General features: G+C 40.5%; 1 protein-coding gene across 1 annotated transcript in view; it reads left to right on the forward strand.

The window, feature by feature from the left end:
* The window catches only part of LOC144602156 (anoctamin-9-like), an 86197-nt gene that overhangs the window by 39769 nt on the left and 26985 nt on the right, over positions 1-19443 (forward strand). The window contains exons 11-14 of the mRNA XM_078414891.1: positions 620-702; positions 2615-2719; positions 9671-9835; positions 19053-19089. Coding sequence (XP_078271017.1) covers positions 620-702; positions 2615-2719; positions 9671-9835; positions 19053-19089 — 390 coding nt within the window. The remainder of the gene's footprint in view (positions 1-619; positions 703-2614; positions 2720-9670; positions 9836-19052; positions 19090-19443) is intronic.

Consider the following 19443-nt stretch of genomic DNA (forward strand, 5'->3'; position numbering starts at 1 on the left):
GATTAGATCCTTGGTTGTGTTAATGTTGAGCAAGTTGTTGTTGCTGCACCACTCAACCAGTACGCCTGTATGCTGACTCATCACCATCCATGATTCGGCCGACAACAGTGGTATCGTCAGCAGATTTGTAGATTTTTTAAATTTCACTTTCCATTTCATCCCAAATCTATTCATTCTGGCAGTAAACGGTCATAACATAAAATATATTGATTGATTAGTACAATCAATTGATTGATTGTTACAATCCCTAAGGTTTGCACTACAATTGACTGGTGTTGTTCTTGGGGGTGACCACTAGGTAATGTTGCTACCATTCAGACACATCTTCAGTTGTGTACCTCAACGTCACTGGGTTTCGGCCTTTTATCACAAGACACCCTCAGTCGAGGCAGGCCCAGAGCAGGGTGATCAGACCTGGGTGTGTGTCTTATGATTAGCCTCTAAATGGTCACGTGGCAGCCCAGACAGTATCTTTTCTTTTCAGCCACAGCCAGTGACTGCTCCGTTCGGCAGCATTTGCAAGTTCTTATGACTTATTTGTCATAGAATAATCTTTTAATGTTAATAAAGAATAAAAACATTGGTAACCTCAACAAGCACTCTTTCTTTCAAACTATAGCCACTATGTTTCTGGGGTTGTGGAAGCGAGCCAGAGCAAGAGTCGTCAGTGACTGGGATTTGTTCCATTGGGATGAGGATGAGGTAATCCATACTAGAGTCCTGACCAAATCATTATCTTTTCATTTTTCTCCACGAATGCTACCTGAACCACTGAATTCCTCTAGGTTTTTTTTCCAGTTCAAGATTCCAGCATCTGCAATCTCTTGCATTTCTGCATAAGTTCGTGATTGTATTCAAACTGTCACTGAGATGAATCACATTTAATTTCTATTTTACGGTTTATCCAATCTATTGAAACCTTTCAGAATGTTAAACACATCTATATTTTTCCCTTAGAGATATCACTTCCCTTTGTTGTAAATATTATTTGCACTCACAAATTCTCTCAAATAGCAATCATTGTTATGCAACCAATTGTGGTCTGTCAAAAGTGCAATATGTTCACCATTGCTTTTATATTTAAGCCCTTCTAACATGAATATGGTCCTTATTTAATCCTTTGATCCTTATTAATTTGTATTGTATTGTTACTTTGAATATTCTTCATATCATAAAAATGAAGTTTCTGTACACCTTTAATATTTTTAGATTGTGATAATTTTCTTACAAAAATGATTTTACCTGCTTTACATTTTATCTCCCCATTATAAATGCTTTGACAATTTAATGTCTTGCAATTTGTCATTGACTAACCCACCAATATGGTATTTTTCACAAATTTAGATATTGGTTTTGATTCTTAATTTTAAGTTTTTATATATAGGTTTCACTAATTAACATTGTTACTCTTGTCAGTAATATTAGTTTAGTCTTCGGAAAGCTAGTTACCAACAATAATGCAACCATGAAAATACAAAAATACTTGATTTTTAATTTTAATTTCATCTTTAGTTATGAAAATAGAAGTTGGTTTCAAATGAGAAATGCCAATAAATTGTATTCACTGGAGTGGGCTTGTATTCACTGGAGTTTAGAAGGATGAGAGGGGATCTTACAGAGACATATAAAATTATAAAAGGACTGGAGAAGCTAGATGCAGGAAAATGTTTCCCAATGTTGGGGGAGTCCAGAACCAGGGGCCACAGTCTGAGAATAAAGGGAGGCCATTTAAAACTGAGGTGAGAAACTTTTTCACCCAGAGAGTTGTGAATTTGTGGAATTCTCTGCCACAGAAGGCAGTGGAAGCCAATTCACTGGATGAATTTAAAAGAGTTAGATAGAGCTCTAGGCACTAGTGGAATCAAGGGATATGGGGAGAAGGCAGGCACAGGTTACTGATTGTGGATGATCACCCATGATCATAATGAATGGCGGTGCTGGCTCGAGGGGGCAAATGGCCTTCTCCTGCACCTATTTTCTATGTTTCTAAATTGACTGAAACAAAAAGTACATTTAGTGATTTGATAGATTGGTCAATTTAGTTTAGTTTAAAGATACAGCACAGAAACAGGGCCTTCGGCCCAGCGACCAGTGATCCCCGCACACTAACATTATCCTATACACACTAGGGATAATTTACAATTTTCCCAAGTCATTTAGTCCACATTTCTATTGAGTGTGGGAAGAAACCGTAGCTCCAAGACAAAATCCACGCAGGTCGCGGGGAGAACGTGCAGACTCTGTACAGAGAGCACCTGTAGTCAGGATCGATCTCGGGTCTCTGGCGCTACTGCTGGGCCACCTGTGCAGCCACTGAAAATTATAAATTGTCACCATAGATAGAGCTCTTAAGGATAGCAGAGTCAGGGGGTATGGGGAGAAGGCAGGAACGGGGTACTGAGTGAGAATGATCAGCCATGATCACATTGAATGGCCTCCTCCTGCACCTATTGTCTATTGTCATTGTTTGAATTTTATTTTGAACTAAAAATCTAAGTAAAACTGTATTTTCCATAATTTTCCCACTTTGTTGCATTTATCTCAAACCTACCTTTTTTTAAAGCTTTATTGGGATAGCAGGAAAATCCATTCTGTAATGATCTGTTTTACACAGGAGGAACTTGCTCTCGGGCTAATATACTGTCCTGACATACCACCACCAAAATATCATTATTCTTTTATGAGAAAAGTAATTGTCCTCTTCTTATCATTTATTCAGGTAAGTGAACCTATATTATGAGTTTCCAAATTTGCTGGCAGATATTAAAATTTATTTCAACCAAAATTTGATTTATTGAAAGTCTTTGGCTATGTATACCAAAGATTAAACTGATCAATCCAGAAAATTTAATCTGTAGCTCCCTGACTCATATTTCACCACGTGCAAGGATAGGTGACAAAACATCCTCCACGATAATTCTCAACACCAGTGTCCCGGAAGACTATGTCATCAGCTTCTTACTGTTATCCCTTTACACTCACGACTGCGCTAAATCTGCTGTAACTCTATTATCAAGTTTGAAAACGGCACCATCATAATATCCCAGATCTCAAACAATGACAAGATGGAGTATAGAAAAGAGATAAAGAGCTGAGAAATGGAGACACAAGGAACTGCAGATACTGGAAGTTTAGGAAAAACACTAAGTGCTGGAGTGCTCAGCAGGACAGGCAGCATCGATGGAGAACATGGATTGGCAAGCATTTGGGTCACTTGTCCATGTACCCCATATATGCTGCCTGATCCGCTGAGTTACTCAATCACTTTGTTTAGATAGCTGAGAAGCATGGTGTCACAACAGCAAACTCTCCACCAGTGTCAGCAAAATGAAGAAACTGATCAGCGAATTGAGGAAGTGCACACCCCAGCCTGCATCAATGATGCTGAAGTGGAAATGGTCGAGAGCAAGTTTCCAGGTGTAAATATCACCAACCTATTTGACCTGGTCCAACCGCATTGATGATACAACGAAGAAAGCATCCCAATGCCCCTCCTTTCTCAAAAGACTAAGATAATTCACACGTCGCCAATTACTGTAATTTCTACAGATTCAACATGGAAACAGCCCAGTCCATCATGCGTACCAATCTCTTCCTCCACCATACCCCATGAACTACATATGAACTCCGTGAACTACTGTCTTGGGAAATCAGCCAACATTTCAAGGCCATTCTCTTTTCTCCCCGCTACAGTTGGGCAGAAGAAACAAAGGCTCGAAAGCACAGGCCACCAGGTTTAAGAACAGTTTCTTCCTCGCTCTTATTAGACTTGAAAACTTAGGATATGTGTCAGAGAAGCCAATCAAAAGTTTGGGGAGATGGTATGACTCTAAACTGAAGGACACCGATCAGGCAAACGAGATTAGGCAAGAAATCATCAAAGGTCTAGCGAACATCGACCGATCCATGTTGCCTGGAAACCTGAAAATCTGGTGCCTGCAGTTTGGGTTACTACCTCGCCTTATGTGGCCACTAACCATGTATGATATCACCCTCACAAGAGTTGAGAAGATGGAAAGAACAATCAGCTCTTTTGTGAGAAAGTGGTTAGGTGTTCCTCGATGCCTGAGCAACGTAGGCCTATACGGTCAGGGGGTACTTCAGCTGCCTCTCTCTAGCCTCACAGAGGAGTTCAAGTGCACTAAAGTTAAACTAGAGATGACCCTGGCAGAATCGAGGGACACTCATCCAAGCTGCTGCCCCAACCCTGGCAACAGGAAAGAAGTGGACGGCTAAGAATGCGACACAGCAGGCAAAATCTGCTCTCCACCAAGGCAACATGATTGGGCAAGTCCAACACGGAAGAAGTGGCTTGGGGCTTGGCGGAAAGCGACCTTGCTGGAACAAGGCATCCTCACTGGAGCGCCGGAAGTTGGTCACGGCCGAAGCCCGCCGACAGGAGGAGTCGAGTAGGTGTGCCAAGGCTGTGTCGCAAGCTAAACAGGGCCAGTGGATGAGATGGGAGAGTGTGGAAAAGCGGATCAGCTGGAAGGACATGTGGGAGATGGAGGCGAGCAGGGTAAGCTTCCTCATTCGGGCAACCTATGATGTCCTTCCTAGCCCAAAAAATCTCAACCAATGGCTGGGCGAAGATCCATCATGCCCCCTGTGTTCAACACCAGCCACGCTTAAGCACATCCTCACTGGGTGTAAAGTAAGCCTCTCCCAAGGACGGTACACCTGGAGACATAATCAAGTGCTCAAATGCCTGGGAGCGACTCTGGAAAGCAGGAGAACAACCAACAATGCCCTGCCGCCCAGAACAACCAACCCAGTTATGCCAATTGCCTTTGTTCGGGAGGGGGAACAAAAGCAACGGAAAATTCCACCAAGGACAAGGTTTAGACAGCTGGAGGCAGCCCGGGACTGGCAGATGCTGGTGGATGTGGACCAACGGCTTACAGTTCCATCAGAGATAGCCATCACCAACTTGAGGCCTGATCTTGTCCTCTGGTCCAACTCTCAGCGCATGGTGTATTTTGTGGAGCTCACAGTCCCTTGGGAGGATGCTGTGCAGGAAGCCTTTGAAAGAAAGAAACTGCGCTACACAGAGCTTGCAGCAAAGGCAGAACAGCGGGGCTGGAGAGCAAAGATCTGCCCGGTAGAAGTTGGATGTCGAGGATTTGTGGCAACCTCTACCGTAAGACTGATGAAGGACCTGGGGATCAGCGGACAAGCCCTACGCCAGGCTATCAAGGAAACATCACAGGTGGCAGAGCGGAGTAGCCAGTGGCTCTGGCTGAAGAGGAAAGACCCATCTGGTCTCCCAAATAAGCCGGCTAGGGAGATGCAGAGGGGGGTGGTTCTGGGACGCCAGAATGCACTGCTGAGCCTACTGGAGACGTCGTAGGTCCAATCAGCGAAACGTCGATGAAAGTAGGTGCCCACTTGATAACCCCAATGACGTGTCTGCCTAGCCTTTCTCAACATCGGAGGAGCATAGGTGAGTGCATAAGCCTACCATCACCACCGGGAGCAAGTTGACATTTGGCACTTTGGATTTCTAACATCTTGTCCTGTGTATTTGGAAACATCTTGGGAAATCAGCCATTCTCTTTTCTCCCCTCTACAGTTGGGCAGAAGAAACAAAGGCTCGAAAGCACAGGCCACCAGGTTTAAGGACAGTTTCTTCCTCGCTCTTATCAGACTTGAAAGCTTAGGATCTATTCCAAAACCTTTGATCTACCTTATTGCCACCCTTGGTTTTTTTTACTTGCTCCTCCCTGTAGCTATAACACATTCTGCACTTTGTTTAATTTTTTTTTCATATTTTGTATTTGTGCATGGTACGATCTGCCTGAATAGAATGTAAAACAGTTTTTTAACACTGTCTTGGTACATGTGACAATAATAAACCAATACCAGTCATTATAACGTTGGGAAGTTTTCCCTGCTGCTAATGAAATGTCATAGATCTGAACTATTATCTCTCATTCTACAATTGCTATCTAGCTGGCTGAGTATTTTATTTTCCATTCAATCACAATGGTGGAGCTTTCCCTAGAATGTGGAATTTGTTACAGGGCAGCACAGTGGCTCAGCTGTTGAGTTGCTGCCTTACAGCATCTGAGACCTGGGTTTGATTTTGATGACAGGTGCTTTCAGTACGTAGTTTGCACATACTCCCTGTGACTGGGGTTTTCTTCAGGTTTCAGTTTCAGTTTCGTTTACTGTCACGTGAAGAAGTATCTGAAGGGTGAAGGTTCTCGACCCGAAACGTCACCCTTTCCTTCTCTCCTGAGATGTTGCCTGACCCGCTGAGTTACTCCAGCATTTTGTGATACCTTCATCATGTGTACCAAGGTGCAGTGAAAAGTTTTTGTTTCGTGCAAACGAGTCAGCGGAAAGACAATACATGATTACAATTGAGCCATTCACAGTGTACATGATAAATAATAAGGGAATAATGTTTAGTGCAAGATAAAGCCAGATCAAAGATAGGTCTGTGGGTCACCAATGAGGTAGATAGGAGTTCAGGACTGCGCTCTAGTTGTGGTTTCAGTTTCAGTTACCTGATAGCAGCTGGGAAGAAACTGTCCCTGAATCTGGAAGTGTGCATTTTCACACTTCTTTAGCTTTTGCCCAATGGGAGAGGGCAGAAAGGTTGATTTGTGTGATGGTTGTGTCCACAATTCACTGCAATTTCTTGCAGTTGGATGGAGCTCCGGCTTCCACCCACACTAAAGACATACGGGTTTGTAGGTTAATTGGCTTCAGTAAAATTATAAATTATCCCTAATGTGTGGGATAGTGCTCGAGAAAGAGGTGATCACTAGTCAGCATAGACTGTATGTTTTGAGACAGCGTGGCTATATGTCTAAAGTCAGATAAAAGTAAGCTGTCAGATAAAATGATAAATTTTCTGAATATAACCTAAAATTAACTTTTCCTGTGTTTGTTTATTCTCTCTTGTTTTAATGCCTTGACATATTTTCAATTATCCTTTAAGAAAAATCCACTATATTAATTCACCCAGCGTAAACTCATTTTTCATAGCACTCTTTTGCACAATACAATACAATACAATACAATACAATACAATACAATATATCTTTATTGTCATTGTACCCAGGGGTACAACGAGATTGGGAATGCGCCTCCCATACGATGCAATAATTTAGGTAATTTAGACAGCAGCAAATCAACGAACGAACAGTTGTAACAGTTTTGGACAGGGTAAAGTGCAAGTTGATCTATGCGTTGTGGCCATCCGGCTCAGCAGGACCGGTTCATAGCAGCTATGGCCCTGGGGATGAAGCTGTTCCTGAGTCTGGAGGTGCGGGCATAGAAGGCCTTGTATCGTCTGCCCGATGGAAGGAGTTCGAACAGACTGTTCACAAGAACAGTTGATTATGGACAAGGAATCGTGTTTGTTAAGTCTCACTTAAAGTTATGAAACAGTTGTGTAGAATTATAGATTATTCAGCTCAGACACATGCTAATTAAGTCAATCAATTCATATAAACTTGAAAGCTCCACCATTGCCTTCTTCCATATACCCTCAGCCAACGCTCAGCATATTCCCACATCTTGTGCAAGACCATGTATATTAATACATTATCAATAATGTGATTTTCCGAAATAGGGTATATTTTGTACTCTTGATATACTGAACACTGCTTCTGTAAAAGTGAACCAGCATTCTAATTCTTAATGGGAAAAGTACATCTGACATACACCTCAACTGGAAGACATTGAATGGCATCAGTAAAAGCATCCTGGTGAAACAAGATGACAACCATAAGGCAGAACTGTATGCACACCCAAGGCCCAGATGGACCCTCTTGGGAGAAGATTACAAGAAAGATCACGATCAGGAGTACAGCACTATGGATCCATTACCAGATATGTAAAGTCACTAAACTCCTGGTGCCGGAAGAAGTTTAATGACCACTTGTCCAGTCATGCTCCCACCTGAAGGCATGCTTCTATGTTTATTGTTGATCCACTACTTGTATACATTTCACCTCACTGACAGCTATACAACTGTGACAGGAAACCATGCTCACTGACACTCTGCCAGGAAAAATAGCTCACACCAGGCATTTGTGGCACCAGACTGAAGACGACTTTTCCACCTGGATAGGTCAGCTAGATTAAAAGAGAGTGTCCGAGCCATCAAAGGATATGCCACTGAACACCCTTTGATTACTGGAGGATCAGACATCACTGCAACCAAAAAGGACTTGGGAGGTTTGATACCGTTTGTGCATTCTTCTCGTCAGTCATCTGCATTTGAATTCTCATATCTATGGACCAATAGTGAGTCTATAGAGTATTTATCTTCTCTCTTGATAATAACAGTCGTTGTTGGACAGGCTGCTAATTATACAGCTGCATTTCCAAGACTGCCGATGCAACCTCTCTCCAGGTTCTTTCTAGCAGTACTCCTGGAGTGCCTGTTGTTGAAATAACCACAGACTGCTCCTGCTCACACTAAGAAGATGTACTTTCAAACTAATATTCTTTAGCTGTTTATGACTATGTAGAAGTTCTGAACAGAAAGAAGCCATTCAAAGCCGATTGTATCTATATCAACCAAAATAATCATTTGTAGGTTATCCTGTAGGTTAAGACAGTTAAAGTGCAGATCCTAGTAGTATTTAAATGTCTTAGGTTTTCTGATCCTATCATTTTTTCAGTAGGTTCCAGAGGGAATACAAATCTTCTCTTCCTTCTAATTATTCTACCTATACTTTAAATCAATGTCTCTTGGCTTTTGACCCATCTGCTATGAGAAATAAGTCTATGCTAATTATATATTATATACTTTTTTAACCTCAATTAAGCCTCTTCTCAGCATCAACTTTTCCAAAGAAAGCAATCCCACTTGTCCAATCATGTCATTCCAATTTTCCAGTCTGGCAAAATTTGTTGTGAATCTATTCCACATTCTGCTCCCTGCAATCATTTATGTTTTGTAAAAGTGGGAGCAAACAGCGTGCACTACACAAGTATAGCAGACCAGCTACATCTCCTGGAAAAAGTGTGAATACTTGACATTATGGTAAAGTTTTGAAGTAGTGTTAATGTAATGGTTTTAGTTTAACATTTCCATTTTGACATTTTTGAGTTAACATTATGATTTTGAACGCTCTGATTTCATTACACACCTACTGCGGTTCTTGAGCTGAGTATATCTGTTGATTTGGTATTTGTAACATAATTGGAGTGGGCATCTCAGAATGGAATCTTTTTTCAAGTGATGAATTAAAGTTATTGAAGCACTGGTGCATTGACAATCTTGGACATGCAGCTGCATTGATTAGCAGTCCATTTAAGAATGACTAAGTACTCAGCTGGAACAGCATATGACATTCCCATATCATGGGAAGGAAACCTCTACAAACATTTCCCATTCATTTGGAATGTCTCCCCCCACTGGGCACACTGTTCCTAAATTGCATAAACCCGCTCACTTACATCTGAACTTTATTGTTTGCATTTCATTTTGAGTGTACTCATTGTTTTTAATATCACAGGAAACAGATGGTCTATTCCTGTATCTATTCAAGTAATACTTTGTTCATATTTTGTATCCCTGCTGTTTCTATTGCTGTTGTGTGCTAATATTTCTATCTGATCCTGCAGGCCTTGTTAGTGCTTGGTTGACCATTGACACACTTATTTGCTGTTCCTGAAATGTTGTAATTTTTTATTTAATTTACAGATTGCTGTTATAATTTGTATTGCGTTTGGCATTATGCTATTTCGGATTGCTGTATCCGATTCATTGTTGGCAGCATCATTCAATATTAATCCTGAAGTAGCCCAATCATTGTCCGTGATGATAAGTGCTGCTTTTCACTATGTCACAGTTGTAATCATGACCAAGGTAGGACTGAGGTTAGTTTCTCAACTTAACTAGAATTTAATTTCTAACATTTGACTTTTTTCAAAATTAAAAATTGAGAACTTGTTTAGTGCATGCAGGCCAAATTGATATTATTTGGCATTTGACACCAAAAGATTCTTATGAGCATTGACCCATCTCTAAATTTGGAGGGAAAAAAACACCACTGCAGGGCAATGGAGGCACAAATTATACAGGGAATTGAAATGAAAAATATTTTTGTTAATGACTAAACAATTTATAGATTTAATATCAGCACCCTCACTAGCACATGGCACTGGGAGTAATGGAATAAATTGAAATGAAAGACAGTATGGAAATAGGTCCTTTGGCTCTGAATCCATGCAGACCATCGATCACCCATTCACACTATGGTATCAAGCTCTATGTTATTCCACTTTTGCATCCAATCCATATACACTAAAGGCAATTTACAGGGGCCAATGAACCAACAATCCTCACACCTTTGGAATGTGGGGGAAACTGGAGCATCCAGAGGAAGTCCACACAGTCACAGAGAGAATCTGAAAACTCCATGCAGACAGCACCTGAGGTTAGGATCGAACCCATGTCCTTGGCACTGTGAGGCAACAGCTCTATCAATTGTGTCACTCTGCCTCCCAGTTATCTAGAGATTACAATACTTGAGGGCCATTGTGCCGCCCTTAATGTGTTACTATGCCATCCTAAAAAATAATTCTGATATTTCATGCTTATAGGCAAAGTATGCTCCCAACACACAATGGGTTATTTACAGAAAGCAACTATCCTACAAACCTGCACCTCTTTGGTATGTGGGAGGAAACCAGAGCACCCACGGAAACACACGTGGTTATAGAGAGAATGTGCAAACTCCACACAGGCAGCACCCAAGGTCAGAATTGAACCCATGTCTCTGGCATTGTGAGACAGCAGCTCTACCAACTGCACCACCCAGCTGCTACGTTATTTGGAGATAACATTACTTGAGGTCCTGCAATTTAACCTTCTACCCAATTCCCTATATTAATTGTACAGGATTTTGCCAGTCATTGGTACAAATATGTACAATGATCTCTGGCTTCTCACCTGCCCCTTTGAGAATCATTTACAACCGCTCAGAGACATCCTTGAATCTGGGAAGTAATATATCATCCTGGAATCTCCATCTCAGCCACAGAATCTCCGATTTGTTCCTCCATCTATCAGTATCCTATCACTACAGCTCTCTTAGTCTCCATCCTCCCCTGCAAAGCAGCAGAGTTAGTTGTGCCATAGACCAAGCTGCTAATGCTGCTCTCCTCTGAATGTTGATCTCACCTCCCCCTCCCCATCCCACAAACAGTATCCACAACTAAGATAGATACAAATTGTGGAGTAACTCAGAGGGTCAGGCATTATCTCTGGAGAAAAGGAATAGGTGACGTTTTGGGTCGAGACTTCTTCAGACTGAGAGCCAGGGGAGAGGGAACCTGGAGGTATGAGAAGGTACAAAAAACAAAGGAATGAAAGGTATGAAAAAGAACAAATCAAGGCGAGCAAGGATGATCCAGGAAAGTTTGCTACAGACAGTATCCACAACTACATACTTGTTACTGAGGGGAATGGCCACAGGGAAATCCTGAACTCCCAATCTCACACTTCCTCTTTGTTGGGGAAAACCCTGGAATCTTTGAAGTAGAAATTATGAAAAACAGTGTGATGAGACATAGTCAGCATTGGTTTATGAAGGAGAAATAATCTTAAAGACATTTATTTAAATTATTTGATGTTGGAGCAATTACTGGAAGTGGCTTGAGAGCAGTCAGGTTACTGTCAAAGAGGTGCTGAAGGAGCTGTTGTGTTTGAAGGGAGACAAAAATCTCTAGGGCCTGATCTGATATATCCGAGGACATTGTGGGAAACTAGAGAGGAAATTGTGGAAGCCCTGGTTGAAATTTATGAGTCGTCCTTAAATAGAGGAGAGGTGCCGGAAGACTGGAGGGTGGCAAATGTTGTACCTCTTTTCAAGAAGGGCTGCAGGGAAAATGCTGGGAACTATAGGCCGGTGAGCTTAACATCTAGTTGGTAAGTTACTGGAGAGTATTCTGAGGGATAGGATATACAGGCATTTGGTTGGGCAAATGTTGATTAGGGAGTCAGCGTGGTTTGTACGTGGGAGGTCATGTCTCACAAATCTGATTGATTTTTTTTGATGACATGACCAAATAGGTTGATGAGGGTAGAGCTGTACATGGACTTCAGTAAGGCGATCGACAAGGTTCCGTATGGTAGGCTGCTCAGGAAGGTTAGATTGCATGGGATGCAAGGAGAGATTGCTGAATGGATAGCAAATTGGCTCCATGGGAGGAAGTAGAGGGTGATGGTGGAAAGTTACTTCTCAGACTGAATGCCTGTGACTAGTGGTGTGCCTCAGGGTTTGGTGCTGGGCCCGTTGCTGTTTGTCATCTATATCAATGATTTGGATGAGAACATACAGGGCAAGATTAGCAAGTTTGCTGATGACACAAAAGTTACTGGTTTTGTAGATAGTGAAGATGGTTGTGAACGATTGCAGCAGGATCTGGATCGATTGGCCAGATGGGTGGAGGAATGGTTGATGGAATTTAATACAGAGAAGTATGAGGTGTTGCATTTTGGGACGTCGAACAAGGGCAGGATCTACAAAGTAAATGGTAAGCCTCTGTGTAATATTGTAGAGTAGAGGGATCTAGGAGTACAGGTGCATGGTTCCTTGAAGGTCGGGTCGCAGGTAAATAAGGTGGTCAAAAAGGCTTTTGGCACTTTGGCCTTCATCAGTCAGAGTATTCAGTACACAGTGCCCTCCAAAATGTTTGGGACAAAGACCAATCATTTATTTATTTGTCTCTGTACTCCACAATTTGAGATTTGTAATAGAAAAAAAAATCATATGTGGTTAAAGTGCACATTGTCAGATTTTAATAAAGACCATTTTTATACATTTTGGTTTCACCACGTAGAAATTACAGCTCTGTTTATACATAGTCCCTCTATTCCAGGGCACCATAATGTTTGGGACACATGGCTTCATGAGTGTCTGTAATTGCTCAGGTGTGTTTAATTGCCTCCTTAATGCAGGTATAAGAGAGCTCTCAGCACCTAGTCTTTTCTCCAGTCTTTCCATCACCTTTGGAAACTTTTATTGCTGTTTAACAACATGAGGACCAAAGTTGTGCCAATGAAAGTCAAAGAAGCTATTATGAGACTGAGAAACAAGAATAAAACTGCTAGAGACAACATCCAAACCTTAGGCTTACCAAAATCAACTGTTTGGAACATCATTAAGAAGAAAGAGAACATTGGTGAACTTACTAATTGCAAAGGGACTGGCAGGCCAAGGAAAACCTCCGCAGCTGATAACAGACGAATTCTCTCTATAATAAAGAAAAATTCCCAAACACCTGTCCGACAGACTTCAAGCAGTCATTGCATGCAAAGGATATGCAACAAAATACTAAACCATGATGACTTTCATTTACGACATTGCTATGTCCCAAACATTCTGGTACCCTGAAATGGTACAGAGGCTACACTGCAAGATGCAAACCACTGGAACTATGTATAAACACTGCTGTAATTTGTACACGGTTAAAACCAAAATGTATAAAAATGGCCTTCATTAAAATCTGACAATGTGCACTTTAACCACATGTGATTTTTTTTCTATTACAAATCTCAAATTGTGGAGTACAGAGGCAAATAAATAAATGATAGGTCTTTGTCCCAAACATTATGGAGGGCACTGTAGAAGTTGGGAGGTCATGTTGCAGTTGTGTAAGACGTTGGTGAGACCACATTTAGAATATTGTGTTCAGTTCTGGGCATCTTGTTAAAGGAAAGATATTGTCAAGCTTGAAAGGGTTCAGAAAAGATTTATGAGGATGATGTCAGGACTAGAGGGTATGAGCTATAGTGAGAGGTTGAGTAGGCTGGGTATCTATTCCATGGAGCACAGGAGGATGAGGGGAGATCTTATGGAGGTATGCAAAATCATGAGAGGAATAGATCGGGTAGTCTTTTGCCCAGAATAGGCGAATTGAGGACCAGAGGACATATGTTCAAGGTGAAAGGGAAAAGATTTAACAGGAATCCAAGGGATAACTTTTTCACACAAAGGTGTGGTGGGTATATAGAACAAGCTGTCAGAGAAGGTAGTTGAGGCTGGGACTATCCCATCATTTAAGAAACCGTTAGACAGTGAGCGGACAAGATGATAGCAGAAAAAGTATTAAGTGGGGAAATGTGAGTTTGTTCCATTTGGTAAGAAGAAAATGAATACAATCATTTTTAACTGATATAAAATTATTAAATTTGAGTGTTCACAGGAACCCTTGCTAAGTTGTATCTTAACGAGTCAGAACAACAAATAATTAAGAAGGATAGGACAGGTTTGGAGGGATATGGAGCAAGCGCAGGCAAGTGGGACTAGTGTAGCTGGGACATTATTGGCCGGTGTGGGCAAGTTGGGCCAAAGGACCAGTTTCCACACTGTAGAAAAATAACTGCAGATGCTGGTACAAATCGAAGGTATCACAAAATGCTGGAGTAACTCAGCGGGTCAGGCAGCATCTCAGGGGAGAAGGAATGGGTGACCCATAACATCACCCGATGTTTCCACACTGTATCACTCTATGACTATGACTATATCTAACAAAGTGGTCAAGGGGGAACCTTTATGTCTATAACTCATTTTCACCTAGGGCGCAGCTAACAATGGCCTGCTCCCTTTATCATCGTTACCTTTTTGCATATCTTTTATTCATTTGATCTATATCACCATCGTTTCCCTTTCCCCTGACTCAGTGTGAAGAAGGGTCTCGACCCAAAATGTCACCTATTCTTATTCTCCAGAGATGTTGTCTGACCTGCTGAGTTACTCCTGTTTTTTGTGTCCATCTTCAGTTTAAACCAGCATTTGCAATTCCTTCCTACACAATTTATGTCATTTGCTTGCATTTTTGTGTTAACTGATAGCGGGTGTAACAGGCCAATGAACAAGATAAGAGATTACAGATTGTTTAAGAAACAGAAAGGGGATAAATGGATTATCTTCATGTAGAGAAGCAGTAACTACTGAGTCTCAGGGATCAGAGCTGGAACATCTGGACAACCTGGATTAACAAATTGAATGAAAATAATAAAGTTATCCGTTGATACAAATATAGGCAGGAAAGTAAGTTGTGAGATGATCACAAAGTCTACAAAGTGATATATGATGTCAGGTTAGCGGACAAGATGATAGCAGAAAAAGTATTAAGTGGGGAAATGTGAGTTTGTTCCATTTTTAACTGATATAAAATGATTACATTTGAGTGTTCACAGGAACCCTTGTATATATATATGATGATGATGATGAGTCAGAACAACAAATAATTAAGAAGGCAAAAGGCATTGTATAAATGCTATGTAAATCGTTGTGTTACTAGGGAAGAGTGGTTGATGTTTTGGATGAAGAGAAGAGGGTAAAAGAGCAGGTGTGGTATTTCTTGATTCTTGCCTCATTTTCAGGAAACCCTTATCCCTCCCCAACCTAGTTCCTAGTTCTCCGACTAGTTTGACAGTCACCCTGATTAAATTTTATCTTTGTATGCCTCGTTGTCACCTTCCCCAAGCTAACAATGATCTATTCTACATTTTCCTTGATCTTTGCCCCCTTTCATCTCTTGTCACTTCCTTGATCTTTGTCCCCTTTCATCTCTTGTCACTTCCTTACCCTTCCATATATCTGTGTCTCCCTCTTCCCCTGATTCTCGGTCTGAAGAAGGGTCTTGACCCGAAGGACCCATTCTTTCTCTCCAGCGATGCTGCCTGTCCCGCTGAGTAACTCCAGCATTTTGTGTCTACACTTCTTCATTTGCCTTCCTCATCCTTTTTTGTGCTAGAGGGCTATGAACCAATGTCCACCACATATATTTTAAAAATATAGAAAATGCAAAAAGCATTCAGCAGATCAAGGTGCATCAATGAAAAGGAGACAGATTTAATATTTCAGGTTAAGGGCCCTGGATAAATGCGAAAGCAGACATGTTTTAAGTTGTAGTTGAATGTAATAGTTGGTGGACTGGAGGAGGAACTCTATCTTTGTTCTGACTAGGAGATATGGAATTGAAAACTGCATTAGGAGTTGAGAAATGCATTAGATAATGTGATGTGGATAAGAACTTATCTGTGGTGGAGGAAAAGCCACAGTAGGAGAAAAAGGAAGACCTTGTAATGGCACGGGTGTTGAGTCTTTTCATCTGAGCAGATATGACAGCGGCAGAGAAACAGGGAGCATGGAGTCATTATAGAAAGCAGAGTGGCAGATAATGTAGTTGAGATATCTGGGAGTCATTGGTCTTACGATGATATTGAACAGAATTTCCTGGCGAGCATTTTGTACCTTAATGATTCCATTGAATTCTATTTATCTACTTTCTGTCACAACTTTTTCTTTTCTTACAATGTCTTCTTGCAATTATCAATGTATTATAACACAGAAAGAAGTCTTTTAACTCATGCTGGCTTCCATCAGTCCAATTTTTATGTTTCTGTAGTCCTACAACTAAGTCTGTGCCACATCCCTGTTAATTCTCTCTTTTTTTTGCCTCTTCTCTATCCTAAGGCCAATAAATGGTAGCCAAATAATCTACTAGCACATAGCACAGCTCGCACCCAGGGTCAGGGTCAGGAAGCTAGCTCCCCGTAGCAGTCTGGCCACAACACTAATTGTTGCATGACCTGTACTTTCCTTTCTCTTAATTTAAGGATTAGTTTGCATGATTTTCAGAGGGCCCTTGACTGTATTTGTTCAGCTTCCCATTTTTCAATCGGCCTTTCCCGCTGAGGAAGCATTACAGAAATAGTGACAGGTTCTTTTTATCTCATCTTCAACCAATAACCTCCATTTTCACAAATACAAGTACAATAATAAAAATATAGAAATGTAGAAAATATAAGCAAGGGTAGGCCAATTTGGCGCTTTGGGCCAGCTCTGCTGTTTTAATGCAATTGTGCCTTGTTCCTGCCTTCTCTCTATATCTCTTGATTCTTTTAAAAATCAATATAATTAAAATTTATTAAAAATCACCAATGATCAATTGACTGCACTTTACAATTGATTTTTGGCTTCAAATCTATTGCATGGTGCCAAATGGATATGGTGCGTGATGGAATTTTGTGGCCATTAGATTTTAACTTTTTAGAGTTCTGATGAAAATTTAAAACATTACATGCTTTTGTTTACAGAAGCAACCTGGCATTGAATATTTTCAACATTTTCTGTATTGTACGGAATCTATCATTAATAGAGGAATATAGTTAAAATAAGCAAGGAAATAGTCAATATTAACAAATATTGGCTAGACCTTAGCAGTAGTTTGATTCAAAGCATCCTAAATTGGGTACAGTGAACAGTCACAGTGAACAGTCACAATTAGCACATTAGTAGCTGGATTGAAGGACTTCAGTTGTGTCAAAAGTATGGGACAAGTCTCCTTAGAGTAGAGTAATTTAAAAGATTTGATAAAGAATTTCAAAATCATGAAACGTGTTGAATGGGTTGATGAAGAGAAATACTTTCATTTGGAAGAGAATGGGATAATTAGGGGCAGTCAGCATGGCTTTGTCAAGCAGGTCATGCCTTACAAACTTGATTGGATTTTTTGAGGAGGTGATGAAGGCGATTGATGTGGGTTGGAGCAGTGGATGTTGTTTATATGGATTTTAGTAAGGCATTGATAAAGTCCTTCATGGTAGACTGATCCAGAAGATTAAGATGTATGGGATCCACAGTGTTTTAGTAGATTGGACTCAAACTGAATTACCCAAACTTGCTTGGCTGTGCGTAGTGTTGTACTCTGGCTGGAAGTCTATGACCACTGGTGTTCAGTGTTGTGACCTCTAAAGTTTATGATATATATAAATGACTTGGACGGAAATGTAGATGGGTTAGTTAGTAGTAAGTTTGCAAATGATGTAAAAAATGGTGGAGTTGAGGATAGTAAAGAAGGCTGTCAATGAAAACAGCATCATGTAGATCAGTTATAGATATGAATGGAAATGACAGATGGACTTTATTCCGAGCAAGTGTGAGGTGTTGCAGATTGAATGTAAGGGGAAAATACACAGTTAATGGCAGAACCCTTAACTGCAGTGACATACAGGGGGGACTTGATTTCCAAGTCCATAGTTGAAAGTAGCAACAGAAGTGGATAGAATGTTAAAAAAGGTGTATGATATGCTTGCCTTTATTTGTTGGGCCATTGAGTACAAGAGTCAGGAAGTTATGTTGTTGCTTTATAAAACTTTGGTTAGGCTGTATTTGGAGTATTGTGTGTGGTTCTAATCGCCCTATTAAAGGAAGGGTATGGAGGCTTTGGAGAGGGTGCAAAAAAGAGATCTATCAGGATGTTGCCTAGATAAGAGAGTATTAGCTATAAGAAGTGGTTGGACAAACTTGTTTTCTCTAAAGCATCAGAGGCTTAGAGGTGACCCGATAGAAGTATATAAAATTATGAGAGGTAAAGATAGGGTAGACATTCAGAACTTTTCTCCTGGGATAAAGTTGTCAATGATCCGAGAGCATAGTGTTGAGGTCAGAGGGGGAACGCTTAAAGGAGACGTGCGGGGCAAGCCAGAATGTGCTGCTAGGTGTGGGGAGGATGCAGATATGATAGTTGCATTTAAGATGTTTTTAGATTAGCACTTGGATATACAGGGAATGGAGGGAGAGATATGGATCACATGCAGACAGAGGAAATTAGTTTAACTTGGCATTATATTTGGCACAGATATTGTGGGCCAGTGGCCTGTTCCAGAGCTGTACGGTTCTATATTAATATAAAATTAATGTATAATTTTATACATTATACTATATGTATAAAATAGTAGGAGCAGTTAAAAATGGATATGGATTTAAGGTATTTTTCCATTTATTTATAGTTTTGAATAATTGGAGTGGGGTTGATAGAGTATGAAAGCAAATTCAAGTGTAAAACTGTTAAAAAGGGGAATGAGTATCTACATGAAGAGAAAAAAATAGTACAGAATTAGAGGGAAAAAATCAGGGAGTAAAATTTATGGTAGAATTACCAAGAAACCAGAATAGATGTATAATAACGAAACGTCTATCTTAAATGTTGATCATTCTATGATTCTATATTGTACTCCCCTCAAAAAAGCTGTTTGAGAAACTGACTATTGGCATTTCATGTTACAGGTCAATTATATTGTTGCAAAGAAACTGTGCCATTTGGGTATGTAATGTATGCTTTAAATTTCACGCAAATCACAATTCCAAAATATAACCATAGGTTATAGAAAATTTCAAATCTGCCTTCTCCTTGCAGCTGGAAGGTCCATTGTCTGCTTGAGAGATGATCACCCCTCTCCTCAGACCAGTATTGGAGACCTTTATAGAGGTTAATGCAAGACTATTTGTTTTTAATTATTCATCTTAATCAGAGATCTTAATCCTCTGCTGAGGCCCCTGTCTTTAATTGGGAGGTTAACCAGCCTCTGCTCCCTTTCTGTCAAATCTCAATTACCAGTTGCATCCTGAGGCAGTTTTAATTATTTGGCTTATGTGGAAGATTTTTTTTCCTTATACT

This window comes from Rhinoraja longicauda, chromosome 18 (assembly GCF_053455715.1).
Source record: "Rhinoraja longicauda isolate Sanriku21f chromosome 18, sRhiLon1.1, whole genome shotgun sequence".
Taxonomy (NCBI): Eukaryota; Metazoa; Chordata; class Chondrichthyes; order Rajiformes; family Arhynchobatidae; genus Rhinoraja; species Rhinoraja longicauda.